The sequence below is a fragment of the Lolium perenne genome, chromosome 7 (assembly GCF_019359855.2).
Source record: "Lolium perenne isolate Kyuss_39 chromosome 7, Kyuss_2.0, whole genome shotgun sequence".
Lineage (NCBI taxonomy): Eukaryota > Viridiplantae > Streptophyta > Magnoliopsida > Poales > Poaceae > Lolium > Lolium perenne.
This window is the reverse complement of record NC_067250.2, coordinates 265049497-265067470: the sequence shown is the minus strand read 5'-3', so window position 1 is coordinate 265067470 and position 17974 is coordinate 265049497. Positions and strand designations below refer to the sequence as shown.

At 43.7% G+C, this 17974-nt stretch overlaps 1 protein-coding gene across 1 annotated transcript; it reads right to left on the bottom strand.

Moving 5' to 3' along the window:
- Window positions 1–1274: 1274 nt before the first annotated feature.
- LOC127315271 (uncharacterized) lies at window positions 1275–1853 on the bottom strand. Its single transcript, XM_051345773.1, has one exon. The coding sequence runs from the start codon at window positions 1851–1853 to the stop codon at window positions 1275–1277; it is 579 nt and encodes a 192-aa protein (XP_051201733.1).
- Window positions 1854–17974: the final 16121 nt, after the last annotated feature.

Sequence of the window (17974 nt, the reverse complement as noted above, 5' to 3'; positions counted from 1 at the left end):
CTGCAGATCTCAATTCTCATCTTTGCTGCCCATGGAGGCAAAGGAGAAGTTGAGGGAGATTGGGTGGACGATGGAGTTGGTGGTGGGCAGGGAAGCCTGGTGCGCCCAGGTGATAGTTATCCAGGTTCTTCAACAATTCCTAAGAGGTGCTCAATGTTGGTCTTTGGTCGTAAGGTTGACCTCGCCGTGCTCATGAGTAGCGGCTGCCCGAGGTTCTTCTTCCTCCGCATCGAGAGGATCTTCTACTTCCTTGGAGTGGCGATTCACGTCTCTACTGTTCCCGGTGTCGACGGAGATGGCCGCAGCTAGAGCCTGGAGGAGAGTCACCGGCGGTGATGTGGGCATTACCCTTCGGGTAACCAATATTAGTCTACCTCCTTCGGCCCAACTAGGGGCTCATGAAGATTGCCCAATAGCCAAGGTGTGCCTATACATCAGTTCCAGCGAAGGAGACCTGCTCAAAGAAGGATTCCTGACGAATAAGACATGAAGACGTCGTAGAAGGAAACACTGGAATAGATCTTGTTGTAACCTAGTCGAGTCCGAACAGAACTCTCGGGACCTGGCCTACTATATAAAGGCCAGGAGAGAGCCTGTCGAGACACAACTTTAATACGTAGATCCACCACAAGTTCGATCTAGAACCCTAGAATCCTTGCCTCTCGGCGAGACAACCACAACAGCCTATCGGCTACCCCATTGTAACCCGATATATTCGATAATCAAGATCGGGCAAGCGGGAAGTAAGGGTTTTACCTCATTGAGGGCTCCGAACCTGGGTAAATCACTCTCCCCGTTTTTTTGGTATTCGATGTCTCGTGTTAGCCTGCAGGATTCCATCAATCCTAAGCCCGTGGTGGGCATTGCCGGGGAGCACCCTCGTCAGGCGGTGAAGCTCAAGGTCTTGATTGCGTTCTCGCGAAAGTTTGAAGGGTGTTGTATGTAAATTTTCAGATCTTGTTGCAATTTCTGTTTTCTTTCAGATCCTTTTCGAAAAAATGTACCCACCGCCTTTTTAATGCAGAATTGTGATCCTTCGTGACCTTTCTAGGTTCAAAAAAATAATATAGTCACTATGGCAGATTATCCAAACCAGAGACATTTATCTATGTTTTATCAACTTTTTCCGGAATCTCTTACTCGTGAAACACCACGGGATCAAAAAATAGTCAACAAAAAATAAACAACAAGAAGAAAAGAACCTATCGATAAATCTTATACTTTCGTTCCACTGAATGCTCCACACCTCCTGATGATGTTGCATCGCCATGTCGTCACTCGGCATCCTCTTCGATGGTGCCCAACGGCGTGGGCACCCTCTTGACCGGCTCTGCCACGGCCAACCTCTTACAATTTCTCGTCGGACTACCCAAACCTGTCAAAGAGTCCTCCCCGAGATTCCTCTCGTTCAGCTTCTCATTCACTTCGCCGTTGAGGACATCGCAGAGCCCCGTCTCGGCGTGCACCGGCGCGACTCGTGACATCCTGACGCCGCGAGCTAGCCTCGCCCTCGCCGTCGCCAGCGCCTGGCTAGCGCGCACTGCCATGGCTGCCATGTCAACGCTCGACAGTGGCCGCCCGAGCAAGGCCACGGGGAGAACAAAGTATATCTGGCCGGGCAGGAGCAGCTCGCCGCCGCCGAGCGCCGCCGCGTCCTCATCGAAGTAGAGCGCATCAGAGCTGCACACGAAGAACCGGGGCCCCGCATTATCGCCGAGAACATCAGAGACGCTGACAGGTGAGGAGGCAGAAAATTCCGTCAGCGAGCCATCGGTAGCGATGACGCGGGCCGACGACGGCTGCTGCTGAGGAGAGACGCTGCTCCGGTGATTGTGAGAAAAACCTGATCCCATCAACAGAGCTGTGTATAGGAATGAATGGGTTTGGTGTTTGCTGACGAGGAGAATGGAAAATGGATGGCTTTATAGGCAATGCGCCGAACATGGAGGACAGTATGATGGACAATACTACAAGGTTAAATTTCGAAACGAACTGATATTTTGACATTTCGCTCCCTTGGCTTTGTGTTATTGTGAGCTTGTTACTTGGGAGGAGTCGTTCCTCTCTTTTCAACCCAAACATTTTGTATTTCCTGTCATTCATTGTTGAAATAAGTACGTACTTTGAAAATTGTGAGTGTAATATTGCAATCATCTGTGATCACAATACCTTTTCACCCAACCCTCTTTTATTTAGCAAATTACTACAGGGGCTAGAGTTTCCCATTGTTTCCAAATTCCTCCCCACAAGGCCTAAGTTAACACGAAAACTGCAAATGGAGGTCGAGCTACATGTAGCCTTTTATTTTCAAAAATTCGAAAATCATGCTTTTAAGTTCAAAAAAATCTGAATTTTTTTTCTAGATGTAGACAATGATGAAATCTACAAACGTGCAAAATCTCAATGTGAAATTCTTTGTATTGTAGAGTATACAAAAATGACAAAATTTGACAGATTTTATAGTTTTAAAATGTGCACTATTCACTATTCTTAGATCCACATATTTGTTAATTTTGTGTGTTGATGGTATAATTTGGCTAGTTAGTTCGTGTGATGGGCCAAATTAGTTTAGTCAATAATCAAGCTATTCTAATGAGAATTGTTTAAGAGTTGCAACAGATTTCTGCATGGACCCGGGACAAGTCCTAGCTACGATCAGGGGTGCACATCGAGCTGCAATGATGCTGCTAAGGGAAGAGTCCTAGCAAGGGTCAGAAACCAAGCTGTCTATCGCGTCAGGAAATCATGCACGGGAGGTTCACATCCAGCTGAATCGTGGTGCAAAAAATGTACAACATGTGCAATAGCTGAGGTAATTAGCGTTGTGGCCGGATAGTTTATTATTTCCTCGTGTGCCAAATGGTATCTGTACGTGAACATGGCTGGACTTTGGACTTTATCACGTACGTATAGATTAGTAGCTAAATTTGGCAGGCAACCGAATCAAGGAAAGTGTACTAGTCGGTTTTAGTTTTGAGTTCTACTCGTGTACGGCAAGTCCGGCCGGCCTTGTAACGCCAAAGACCAAGCGCCCTATATAAATACGGGTATGGCCGATTGAAAGAAACCCCCCAATCGATATTCAACAAAAAATACATCTACCTTTTATCGTTTATTTTTCTTTATCATTCTTCTCTGCCATGTCCTAGCAACCCTAGGACTTTGGTTCATCTTTGCCGTTTTGCGCTGAAAAACGGTCGATCTCCTCCACGAAAGTGAGGAACCTTTGTTGCTTTGCTCGGAAAGCAATCGGGCGTCGTCACGAAAGCACGACAACTATCACGGTGTTGCGCGGCAGTTTTGCGTGCCAACACAATTGGCGACTCCGCTGGGGACGAAGCATCGAGCGGTCTCCAGCCCGTTCTTGCTACGTAGAGAGCGTCATCAAGAGGCTGCAATCTACACGGTAATATGAATTCTCAATATTTTTATGTAGATGCAAATAACTCTTCTGCTGATGTTGCTAGATCTTATGATATGCCTACACAATCGGCTAGTCCTAGTTCTTATTATGTGCAAACACCGATGCAAAATAATTTACATGCTTCAAATTCTTATAATTTTAGCGACATGCAACATGTATACTCGAATTCTCATGCATCGGCAACCCCAGAATCTCATATGCCGATGAATAACGTTAATCAATTCAAAACACCCAATGTAATAAATTTCAATAACATGCAAAATAGTGTTTCACCCTTTTATTCATCGGCAAATAATTTCCAGTATGTTGGTTCACCTTCACACATGCCAATGGAGGCAACAATTTGCCATGCTACAACTAGCTATTGGCTTAATTACTCTCAGCCATCATACGCTACTTCTTATGTTACTAACTTTTCAGCACCGTATGATACTGGAGATATTGATAGTTCGTCTATGCACCTTCATAATGATTAAAGCCGAATAAGTGAAAATTCAATAGGAGGTTATTTGACTTCGTCTAATGTTGTAGCATGTGATACACCCTCTACACAATTGCAGAATTTCGGTAACACGCAAGTGTCATCGCCGAAATATAATGGGAGATACGAGGGGAGATCATCAGAAGAGTGGAATGAGATATATCTGAAATCTTGTGAAGATCTTGCAAAGAAGCTTATTGAAGTTAGAGCTATGCGAGCCAACCAGCAGAAAAAGGTTGAGTCGGTCAGCAAGACAAATTTGGCTAAGTCCGAGTTAGATAATACATGTGTCGAGTCAAATCGACAAAAGATGATTGACACGTTTGTCACGACCGACTTAGTTGAAACTGAATTTGGTAAAGCTAAGTTGGACACACAAGCCGAGTTTGCCAAGCTAGCAGATACAAGCTTCGTTGAGAAAGAATATGGTAAATGTGAAATAGCGGTGCTTGATTTTTCTGGATGTAAGGGACCTTTCATGTTGCCCTATGAATTCCGTGCCAAAGAAATCGATGAGCACTCACAAGAAGAAAATATAGCCGAATTATCTTCGGTTGAAGAAGAACATCAAAGTGAATCAAGAACGGGCTGGACAATACATTTGCCGAGTCAAATCAACGCAGCATGATCGACACATCTGTCAGGACCGACTTAGTTCAAGTTGATTTGGGTAAAGCTAAGTCGGATACATACGCCAAGTTTCTCAAACCGGTAGATACAAGCTTCGTTGAGCAAGAACATGGTAAAAGTGAAATCAACCAAGCCAACATCGTCACCTTCACGCTTGACGATCTATGTGAAGAAGATCGGCAAGCACTTGAACAGGAGCTTGAACAATTGAAGGCTGAGAAATTGAAGCGGTATGTCAAGACAAGGAACGGGGTCGTCAAGAAGGTAGCTGCTCTGACTCCTTCCGATGCGTTCGTCACCGAGATGCCTAGTTATCAACCAATAACCTGCAATACATCACCGTTGCAACATGTTGATAGCGGGGTTCAGTGCAAGCCGGTACTAGATTCATATTTAGATCTGTCCCCGCAGCAAACGTAGGATGCTCAAAATTCTTTGTCGGAGGTGCAATCGTCCATTTATGAGGGACGATCGATATTTACAGAAAATTCTAAGATGAAGCTCGATACTGATCCGTTTCCTATAAATGCGTTTGACTTCGAGAACAAGAAAATTCTCATTCGGTCGGATCAGGCCGAATCTACCAAAGGAAAAAATGTTATCATTGATGATAATGCTGCGCCGAGGATGATCAAAGCAAAGAATCCAAAAGTAGGAGTGCATAAAGTTGATGAAAGAAAGAGAAAACCAGCTCCAAAACCAAAATTGGTGGTTAAACAATTGTTGGACAAGTATACTGCACACAAGGCCAACAACGTGTTTAGTCAGCTTGGAAGTAGTAAGCGCTCTAGGTCTGCTTCTCAACATGGAGGTCATGTGCATTGGCAAGGAAACTTATATGACCAGCCGCCGTATTTTCCAATGGAGCCGACATATTGGGGATACCAGCCTCCTATGTATCTACAATATCCTCCATGGAGCTTTAGTCACTGGGCGCCATATCCTACAAGGCGAAATGGTAATTTTCAGTTGGAATGTATTTCACGGAGGAAGCCTATATTCAGACCACACTTGCATGAGAAAAGGGCAAGGTTCAGTCAGGAAGCTAAATTACATGGTGCCGTTGTGATTCGAGGAAGCCGATCACGGGTACACAATGCAGATGGCAAATATAATAAAGACGACCGCAAACTCGTCTGGGTCCCCGTGAAGTGTACTGAACCTAAGCATGTAACAAGTTCAGATCAGTTAGATGTTGTGACTCTTGAGAAACACGACTCAGGTGATTGTATTGTCAAAAGTACAGAAACGCAACCCTGTGATTCAAGCAACATATCGTCCAATGTTTTGCCCAGTGGTACCCTCGTGAATAGGAATATAAATGGATCTAATTCTTATCACGGCTTGAAACCTCGGGAGCTAAAAATAGGTGGTGGTGGCAAAGATATGCAGCAGCAACAATGGTCTGGTCTGGTTCAGCAAGAGGAAACGTTGGAGGTTAGTTTGCAAAAAGACAGAGATAACAGTTGCTATGCAGAAGACGATTTCATATGTGGTGGATCTAATCGTAGATGTACCAAGAGAATGGCTGAAAAAGACAACAGGAAATCTGAGACTGGTGGTCTATCTGATCAGCGGAGAGTTTTCTCGGCCGGAGACGGAATATTTGCCCGAAATACTACAGTGTATCAGTACAGGCCGAGAAACTCCTACGTCCATGAAGTTGGTTGTGGTTTAGTTCAAGGAAAACCCGCTAGTACAAAAGGAAAGCGAGCAAATAATATACTCGGTGCACTCTCTAATACAAGTTCAACTAAGAAGTTTGAATCGGCTAGCATACATGCCGTCTCAGCTAGTTTATATCAAAGAGTTGTCAAGTCTTATACTAGCAAATCTACACAATGTTCCGATTCAGCCAACAGGAACGGCCAGAAAATTATAGCTAGTAATGTATTTGATCAGCGTAGAGTATTTTCGGCCAAGCAAAGAATATTACCCCCAACAGACGTATACCAGTACATGCCAAAGAACTTGGGGGGCAGCATGACTAAGGCAGTTGCACCTGGAACTAAACCAGGACCTCGATGGTGCCCGATGGGACTCACGCGAACTCAAAAACGGCATGTACAACGACTGCGAGCATTAGAAATTGGCGAAGAGCTAGCTGAGAAGTGGCGTGATGAGTGGTTCAGTGAAAATACACCGATGATCCCTACGAAGAGGATATCTCAAAAAGGTACATCTTCACATATCTAAGTCATCGCTTACTCAAAGCCGAGAATGGTACATTATGCATTTTATTATTATTATATATGTACCAATTTTCGGCATTATCTAATTTCTAATATATGTGTGGAAACTTGTCAAGCCAACGTGATTAAATATATGATACACAAACCGATTCTTAGGGGTATGATTGAAAAGTAGGCTTATGAACTAATAAAATATGATTTAGCGTATGAATCGCTGCGTGCTATGAAAGATCAAGTTATCGCCGATTTTATTTTTGGTCATATGACTAATGATGAGGAAAATATTATTTTTTGTTGGTGTTTGCCCATGAAAGTTTATTTTGATGGATCGGTTTGTAGAGATGGATATGGCGTAATTAATGTTTTAATTTCCCCTAATAATATAGCTTATGGAACATCGGTCCGTTTGAAATGTCCTTGTATTAATAACCAAACTGAATATAAGGTTTTGGTTTGCTCTAGAAAGTTTAGTAGACACGGGTGTTAAGATTACAGATGCTTCTGGGGATTCGCTTCTAGTAGTGCGCCAAAATAAAAGCGAATTCCATTGTTTTGATGGATTACTAAATAATTATTTGGACCGGTGTTTAGATACAATTAATTGAGGCTCTAGATGAGGTCATTATTTATCATATACCAGAGAAAAAAATTTAAGAGCTAAGTATTTAGCACAACAGGCATCAGGTTATCGTATTAGCACAAGGAAATTTTTTATATTAGAAAGACCGATGCTTGTTGCTGTCAAAAGTGAGACCGATGGTGATTCAGTGCATGGTGCTGCATGTCTAGGTTCGGTCCAGCAGCAAGTAGTACAGGGTAATGTTAATTCGGTACGTGAGCTACAAATAGCCGAATTAGAAAATATAATTTAGGATTTGGAAATATGAGAGTTCCTTTTGTTAATTATTTCAAGGATCCAAGTTGGACAAGAGATAGGATCTTTCGGCGACAATTATTAAAACATAGTATGATGAATGACTGAGTTGTGTATCGCCAAATAATACATGCCTTATTTAAAATTTCTTTGATTCTAGTTAATCTAGATTAGCAATATGCGGGACACATCAATCGGCTCATGGGATGCGATGGTTATTATAATTAGCGGGTTCTGTTGGCCGATAATGTTAATTAGGGAATTCTTACCAGCACTAAAAGGATCTTGAGAGCTACTGGAACTAAAGATATAAGATTCGGCAAACGATTGCCGAGTTGGAAAGGACCATATGGAGTTGTAGAGATTGTTCCCGAAAATTCATATTTTGTACAATCTTTGCACAGAGAGAAGCTAGCTGTCAAAAGCACTCAATGAAAAGTATTGAAAAATATTATCGTAGCATGTGGCAGGATGCTTAATGGTACTACGGCCGATATTATTATCTGAAATATCGCCCTTAGCAAAATTTGGCTGACAGGTTACTTGACATATCGCCCTATGAAACTTTTGGCCGATGTGTTCATCAAACATCGCCCTAAGCAATATGCCCGGTGAAGTGCCCAACATCGTCCCAAGGTATTGATATAGTGTTTTTGATAAATACAATTGTACCAAAAACATATGGCATATCATCTTAGATCCTTCTGTAAATGCCAATCGTCCCTCATCAATGGACGATTGCACCTCCGACAAAGATATTTGAGCATCCGACATTAGTTGTGAGGACCGATTTAAATATGAACCTAGTACTGGCATGTTGGGGACCTCGGTCTCAACATATTGCTGCAAATTAGAATTAAAGCCTAAACTTCGTTCATTGCTATTGTTATTTTTTGAAATCGAAGTTGAACCAATATAAGTAGAAACACTAGATATAGAACTATCGGTCAAACTTCTATCATAATTTCGGCCATCTTGGTTGTTATTTAATGGGATTTGGGGCTGAACATTGGCCGATGCACCATGCGCACACGTATTGCTAGGCAAATTAATTAATTCGCTACTTTCTGAAAGCATCGGCTTTTTCTTCGAACTTTCGTTGTTCACTACTGAGCGAACATGACCAGGTAAGCTATTTTCTATAACGTTACTAAAACGCTCCTTAAATTCGTCAATTGTACTGGCTACTGATTGAGTAATTATAGGGGTCATATTTTCCACATCAGAACCATACTTACAAGCTACGGGCAATTCTATTAGAGGAGCAATTGTTTCAGTTGGCTTACATACCTGAGCACCAAACATAGGAGAAAGGCTTGGTGTCGTTACCTTCTTCACGACGCCGTTCTTTGTCTTGTAAAACCGCTTTAATTTCTCAGCCCTTGATTTTTCAAGCTCCTGCTCAAGTTCTCGTCGCTCATCTTCGGACAGATCGTCGAGAGTGAAGGCGATGACGTTTTCCGAGTCGACGTCTTTGGCATCCTTGGGATGGTTGTTCATCGTGCGCTTCTTCGTCCCCAGCGGAGTCGCCAATTGTGTTGGCACGAAAAACTGCTGCGCAACACTAGGATAATCGTCGTACTTTCGTGACGACGAACGGATGATTTCCGAGCAAATCAACAAAGATACCTCAATTTCGGAGAGGAAAGACGACCGCTTTTCAGCGCAAAGCGGTAAAGATTGAACCAAACCCTAGGGCTGCTAGGGCATGGTGGAGAAGACGATATAGAAAACAGTACGTAAAAAAAAAGGTAACTTGTATTGATAGATCGATTGGCTGGCTGTCTACAATCGGCCGAGACCCTTTTATAAGGCGCGGGACTTTGCGTGTAGTTACAGAACTCCAAAGCTGAAACGGCGTATCTCCTCGCTCGATTCGATTGCCCTGTACATACCAGACTTGCCTAATCTTGCAAGCACGTAACAACTCAAAACCAGGTCACGTACGTACACATACGTTTTGGCCCACATGGAATACAATATCCGGCCAATTCTAATGACAAGTAATTTTTCTTTTCCTTACGTGAATGACAACCTTTCCAAATTTCCTTCAGCTTGACATCCGAGGCAGACACGAAGATTTATCTCAGGCAATAACAGGTTAGCTCCTGGTATCACAGAATCTCTTTAGGACTTGCCTTCGGTATTGCAAAACCTTCATATATTAATCCAGACTAAATAGCTCGTTGTGTCTCATTTGATGCTGAGGCATGTGTATCGAACACTGATCACTCCTGTATTCAAAACTAAACAACAAATTTGATTATAGATGGCAATCAATAGCGTAACCTGGACACTCTAAAATCAATTTGGCTTATAATATACCTAACAGCCAAATTATGCCGTCAACACCATAGTGATACTTTCCCTACTAATGTGATCGATTTTGAGAACAAGAAAATGCTTATTCGGTCGGATCAGACCGAATCCGCAAGAGGGAAAAATGTTGTGGTTGATAATAATGCTCCTCCGAGAATGATCAAGCCAAAAATTCCAGTAGTAGGAGTGTCGAAATTCAATGCAAGGAAGAGATCAGTTTCAAGGCCGAAGCCGACAGTTAGCATGTTGTTGGAAAAATACACTTCACGCAAAGCCGACAATGTGTTTAATCGGCTCGAAGGTCACAAGCGTCTCAGGTCTCCTACTAGGCTCGGGGGGCATGAGCGCTGGAGAAAAAATTCATATAATCAACAGCCTTATTTTCGTATGGCATCGACATATTGGAGAGGTCGGCCTGCTATGCATCATCAGTATCCTTTGTGGGGTTTCAATGCATCAGCGCCATATTCTACAGGGCCTGGAAGTTATTTTCAACCGGGATGGATCCCGTCGAGGCATGCGTTCAGTCCTGATATGCATGCGAAAAAATCTCACTTCCATAATGAGACTAGGTCGCATGATGCTATTGTGAATCAAGGAAGCCGATCACCGATATTCAAAGCGGATGGAAGAAGTTACAAGAGTGGCCGTAAGTTTATTTGCGTGCCAACATTGTGTAGCCTAAACTACTACTAATTTGACATTAAGATTTTGCATGTTTTGACATGTTTGTAGATACCATCATTGGCTATGTGAAATTCTTTGTATTGTAGACTATACAAAAATGACAAAATCTAATAGGTTTTATAGTTTTGAAATGTGCACTATTCACTATTCTCAGATCCACATATTTGCTAATTTTGTGTAGCCTAAACTACTAATAATTTCACACTAAAATTTTACATGTTTGTAGCTACCATCATTGGCTACATCCAGCATTTTTGTTCAGAATTTTATAAAATTTAAAACTATAAATTCAGAATTTTTAAAAATAAAGAGCTACATGTAGCTCGGTCTCCATATATATACTTTCCAAGTTAACACCACTACATACATCTCTTTATAAACAGCCGCACACGGTAAGTTAAATCTGTGAAATACTTGCTATTGTGTCAACTTTTTCCTAGTAGTGAAGTTTTGCTTGCTGATGTTCGTGGCTTTTTACCCTTCTCCTTGGAGAGGTTTTTGCATGCATGTTAAAATCCTTATGTTGGTGCGTTTTTGTTTGATCTATCTTCCTTATACCACGTAATTAACATTCAAATAAAAATTACCGCTATTCAGATATGGTAACGTACATCTAAATGGACGCTAAAATTTAGTTTCGCTAAAATTTTACTCCCCTAGGGAGACCATTCCTGATATTATGGAATTTTCTTATGATTTCCTAGAAAGATTGAATTTTCGACAAAAGTTGAAAAGTTCATTCTCACTAAACGATAGTCAAATTGCTCTATCATTTTAGTAGTTCACATAAATAACTTCAGATTCTTTACAAAATTCTATCCGAAGTTAATCTAAGGTTCCTTAAATCGTCAATGCATACTTGAAATGTATATTTGGATTACGTGCAATGATATGTTAGAATGGTGTCTTTCAGGAAATGTTAAATAAGTGGTGGTTATGATCTTCACTTTTGGTGGGCTTATTTTTTTTGTTTTGTAATTTAATTTCTAGGAAATGATGGGGAACCTTATTATGTTAGGATTTTCCAGACCGGATATTTGCGGAAAATAGAGGTTTGTGATGTTTTGATGACGGAGTTTGGTAGCACCTACATTCGCAGTGGCTGGGCATTCCTTTGGAGTTCCTACCAATCGACATACGAACGAACCCAATATGTAGGAGTGATTAGCAGAAAATTGTCGTAAGCATTGGGTCAGCCAAACCCAATACCACTGGTAGAAAAACGTCCTTTGGTCGCGGTTCGCAACTGCCATTAGTCGCGGTTGCGCAACCACGACCAATTAAGCGCGACTAAAGGCCCCCCCCCCCCTTTAGTCGCGGTTCGTATTTAGTCGCGATTCTCCTGGCCAACCGCGACTAAAGGCCGCCGCAGGTTTAGGGTTTTAGCCCCTCCCCCTAAACCTGTTTTCTTTTTAATTTGTATTGTTTTATTTCTTTTGTGTTTTATTTTAATTTTGAAGGAGTTTCACATATTCTACGGTACTACATACATGCATATGAATGTACATTTTCAAACAAATTTGAAATTAGAACCAAAAAGAATTCAAGAGGAATATACAATATATATTCAATATCATCGGATGACCATATACAATTTTGAACAAGTTTCCATACATAATTTAATGCATATGAAGTTCTACGTCCTCTACATAGTGTTCTCCTTTAGGATCGACGACTTCCCTCCTGAACCATCCAGCTAGTTCCTCTTGAAGTGGTCGGAAGCGAGCTTCTGGACTAAGCATCTTCAGGAGGTTATTCCTCTTGACATTGTTCTCACACGGAACCCGCTCAGAGGTGTATCTCCGGATCATCTCACAAACATAGTATCCACATAGATTGGTCCCCTTTGGCTGAATATCCCCATTCCCAGCCACTGACCTTTTAAATTGTAGCTCTTTTTTGAATTCACCGACCTTTTCATTTACGAACCGTCTCCAAACCCTACGAGGCAAAGAAAATTAAATGAACAAGAGAGTTATTAGTTACTTGATATTAGAAATGAACGAAATAGGCCGATCGATATAGAGCGCAAATGAATGAAAATAATTACTTCTGCATCATTTTTCTAATGTTGGCCCAAAGCTTTGAATCCATATTCAGAGAGTCGTGGACGAGAACAGTGGAGTCGTGAAATTGAATTACTAGCAGAATCCAGTGGAACCTGCGGACACGATACATGCACAGTCATGCATAACTCATCGATTAGGCACATACCATGCATGGAGTAAACAAAAGAGAATGTGCTCAAGACAGAAACACTCACTCAAAATGGTAAGGAAATAGAATATCACTTTTGAGTTCTTGTTTTCTAAAAAACCGCCACAGGTCTTCCTCCACGTCGGCGGGGTGATGTTCTAACACATATCCATTAACGATGTGTGGGTCAATGAACCCAACATCATGGATGTTCTTTACTCTGCATTCCTTAATCTTCATTCTGCATAATAGCGTACACAACAATATAGTTAGGACATATATATAGTGCAGGCAATGAACGAGATGGGGTAGAAATAAATCACTTACAGAACGTAGCAACTGATGATAGATTTGTCGAGCTCGCGCAGATTGAAAAGCTGGAACAATTCACTCATATGAATTGTTACATAGTAATGTTTGAAGTGATGCTCATGTCTAACTTCCGCATAAATATATTCTTTGGCGTTTTTATTTTTTATGTAACCCTTGTACCAATTTAGCAGATTTTTCATTTGTTGAGGTAGATCCTCTTCCTGCGCAGGCTCGACGAGGGGCCCATTCCGCACATATATAATTACTGGTTCACTCATTGGCGCCTCCTCAAGGCCTAACACTGCACGAAGAGTCATACCTAAGTTGGCCGCTTGTTCTCTGGCACTCGTTACAGTCAATCCCTGTGCTGCCGCAGCTGCTATGATATCGGGGGCATCCGGACCGGCGGCTTTCACTATGAGCGGGGCAATCGATTGTTTACTTTGTTCCCCAAGCTGGGCAACTCGTTTCCCGCTTTTTTTACTTGCTAATTCTTTCTCCTGCTTCTCTGCCTTCTTCTCCTTCAACATGAGTGACTGCGTACGAAGTTCACGTGCATAGTCGTCGGGCAGATTCTTCGCGGCTTGGGACGGTGTGCTCAAAAATGACTTAGCCCACTTCTTTTGCTCATCAGAAAATACTGGCTTGGGCTCGGGCTCTCTTTTCTTCTTGTAGTCCGCCTTCCATTTCTCATAATCAGCAGCCGCGGCCGCGTCAGTTTCCTCGGCACTACGTTCCCAAGGCCTTGTGGGGAGACGCTTCAGTGATGGCTCCGGTACCTTTGTGGTCTTAGGTACATAAGGGTCCGGGTTAATAGTCTAGGACTGCTTCTGCTTCTTTGCCGGAGGTGGATTGGGGGGCGGCGTCTGATCACCCGCCGGACGAGGACTGGGGGGCGGCGGCTGATCACCCGCCTGACGTTGTGGACTGGGGGGCGGCGTCGGCTGACGTGACGGAGGTGTAGGTGAACCACCACCACCACCACCACCACCGCCACCACCACCGGAGGGGGGTGGACTTGTTGGCCTTGGCGACTCGCCTGGAAACTTGATTAACTTCTTTTTCCATAGAATGAACTGGCGCTTGACACCTCCAAGTCTTCTCTCCCCTTCGGGTGTAGCAATGTCAATCTCCAGGTCCTCAAACCCTGGGACTATGTCCTCCACCGTGACACGAGCATAGCCATCTTGAATGGGGTTGTTGTGGTGGAGTGCTCCAGGTTCACATGGTAAAGCACTGCCGATGGCTATCTTCGTGGACATGTTCCCAATTGGATAATGCAGATGACATTCTTTCATCTCCTTTACATCGTCCACGGGGTAGCGAGGAGGCTCCGGTGCAGTAATATCGATCGCCGGTGCATTAGCAGTAGCCGACGGGGCCTCCGTGGAAGCCACGCTGCTTCTCCGCTGCTGGCTTCCGAGATCCGCTGGATGATCTTCATGCGTCCCAGCTGCCGATCTTTCTTGTACTAGTATATTCACGGTTTTCTTCATCTCATCGAATTCCGATACCAACCGCGCCACAACATCTGCATCCCGATCCATCTTTCTCTTACGGCTTCTGTAACCGTACGGGTCATCGTTCTGGGAGAACCCTATTTTCCACGGAATGTTCCCCTTGCCTCGTACACGTCCTCCGTGTTCAGGATTCCCGAGGGCTTTTGTCAGCGCGTCGTTCTCTCTGTTGAACTTGATCTTCCCCTCTTGAGCATCCCTCATTGCGTCAATAAGGGCTTGGGTGGGTTTAAACGTTTTGTTCCGGTGAACACACTCCCCTGTCTCCGGGTGTAGCGTTCCCCCATGCCCGTACCACCAGCTTTTGGCCCTTGGGTCCCATCCCTCCGTACCTGGACGGATTCCTCGCGCCCTCAGCTCGTTCTCCATCTTCTCCCACCTAGGCTCCCAAAGGCTATACCCTCCTGGCCCCATAATATGATTGTACTCCTTCTTAGCCGCATTTTCCTTATTTTTTCGATATTTCAATGAAATGCTCCGATTTCTTTTGCCTCACAAATTCTGGCCAATTGATACGTCTCCGACGTATCGATAATTTCTTATGTTCCATGCTTGTTTTATGACAATACCTACATGTTTTGTTCACACTTTATTTCATTATTATGCATTTTCCGGAACTAACCTATTGACAAGATGCCACAGTGCCAGTTCCTGTTTTCTGCTATTTTTGGTTTCAGAAATCCTAGTAAGGAAATATTCTCGGAATTGGACGAAATCAACGCCCAGCATCTTAGAATTCCACGAAGCTTCCAGAACACCCTAGAGTCACCAGAGGGGGGCCACAGGGCCACCAGATGACAGGCTGGCGCGGCCAGAGGGGGGGCCGCGCGGCCCTATTGTGTCATCGCCTCATCAGCCCTCTGACTCCGCCTCTTCGCCTATTTAAAGGTCCCTGACCTAAATCTTCGATACGAAAAAGCCACGGTACGAGAAACCTTCCAGAGCCGCCGCCATCGCGAAGCTAAGATCTGGGGGACAGGAGTCTCTGTTCCGGCACACCGCCGGGACGGGGAAGTGCCCCCGGAAGGCATCTCCATCGACACCACTGCCATCTTCATCACTGTTGCTGTCTCCCATGAGGAGGGAGTAGTTCTCCATCGAGGCTAAGGGCTGTACCGGTAGCTATGTGGTTAATCTCTCTCCTATGTACTTCAATACAATGATCTCATGAGCTGCCTTACATGATTGAGATTCATATGAGTTTTGTATCACTATTCATCTATGTGCTACTCTAGTGATGTTATTAAAGTACTATATTCCTCCTCCATGATGTAATGGTGACAGTGTGTGCATCATGTAGTACTTGGCGTAGTTTATAATTATGATCTCTTGTAGATTATGAAGTTAACTATTACTATGATGGTATTAATGTGATCTATTCCTCCTTTCATAGTATGAAGGTGACAGTGTGCATGCTATGTTCACTGTTGGTGGATGTGCCGTGAGTTGGAAGGCAACGTTACAATCTGTTGTTGCCCAATCTACGACCGAAGCAGAATATATAGCAATTAATGAAGCTTGCAAAGAGTCTGTTTGGTTGAAAGGTTTGTATGCTGAGCTTTGTGGAGATGATTCTTGCATTAACTTGTTTTCTGATAGTCAAAGTGCAATATACCTTACTAAAGATCAAATGTTCCATGAGAGGACAAAGCACATTGATATCAAGTACCATTATGTTCGCGACATTGTTGCTCAAGGTAAACTGAAGGTATGCAAGATAAGTACTCATGATAATCCTGCTGATATGATGACAAAGCCAGTTCCTGTTTCCAAGTTTGAGCTTTGCTCGAGCTTGGTTGGTATAACTGTTTAGCCCAAGTGGTTGTTGGCGCCAGCAAGTGTTTTTCCTTTGTTGTTCAGGAGATTGTTGAAGTTCATGCTACAAGATGGAATTTGTCTCAGGGTGGAGTTTGTTGTATTTCTGATCCAAATTCATATACTAAAGGGAGGCTAACTTCTGACGAGCGGAGCGAGGCCCATCGCCGGAGGCTTGGACCGAAGCGTAGCGTAGTCAGAAGTTAGCCCATACGTCGTGCCCTGCAGGGACGCCTACGAAGGGGGGTGCGGGGGGGCGGCAGGCCCCCGCGGTACGGTACGGATCACTAGCACCGCCTATATATACATCTTGTAAGCCGCCGGCTAGGGTTTATCAGATTATAAGATAACCCACGGCTTTTGTAAACACCTCCCGATATAGTGAAGTTTTGCTGGCTGGCGCCCGTGGTTTTTTCCCCTTCTGTGTTGGAAGGGGTTTTCCACGTTAAATCTTGTGTCCCCTGCGTGTGTTCTTGTTTCGTTCTTCGTTATTTGCATGTCGCTTTTATAACAGCTGAGGCTGAGTACCGCGCCGTGGCTAACGCTGTGGCTGAGTGCACATGGCTTCGTCAGCTTCTGTCCGAGTTCTCTTGTCCTGTTGACAAGGCTACGGTGGTCTTCTGCGACAACGTGTCGGCTGTCTACCTCTCCGCCAACCCCGTTCATCATCGGCGCACCAAGCACATCGAGTTGGACATCCACTTTGTTCGTGAGCAAGTTGCCCTCGGTCGCGTTCGAGTTCTTCACGTACCGACGTCTCAGCAGTTTGCCGATATCATGACGAAGGGATTGCCATCCACGACTTTTCCTGAATTTCGCTCCAGTCTATGTGTCGGTGCCGACCCTTCGACTGCGGGAGGGGGGGGGGTGGTGTTGAGTAACATATTGTATAGGTATAGGTCCCCGTTTTTTCTCAGGGTTGTACCTGTAATTGTACATGTGTCCGCCTATATATACATGAGCAGCCGGCCCTATTGGAGCTGTGCAATCTCCCATAACCTTTCTACACTCGTAATATAAATTATTTTGGCAAACTGCTTTACCTTACCAAAAGGTTTTATATTGCATGATGGAGGGGGAGCAGTAGCAAAAACCAATCAATTACATACTTCATCCATTCAAAATGAGCGAAGCTACACACGAAACACATCTAGATACTGTTAGATGTATATATTGTATATTGTAGTTTCCCCATATGTTAGGGGGCTTCCTGCATAATTGCATCTGTACATGTACAATATATTGTGGTCTTTGGCCCCAGATAATACAAGTTGCCTATTCATAACATGGTATCAGAGCCCCAGGTCTCGAGTTCAAATCCTGGCTTTCACAATTTATTCTAAATTCCCCCGCAGCCTCTTGCCGTGTGGCGTGTGGTCCCGGCGCTGCCTCTTTGCCTCTCTACACGTGTTGACTTGTCTTCCCGTCACACGTGAGAGGGGTGTTAACGTGTATAAGTAGATTGCCTATCCCTTTCCATTAGTTCGGACTTTTGGTTCAAGTGGCTAGTGCATGAACCTTAACATG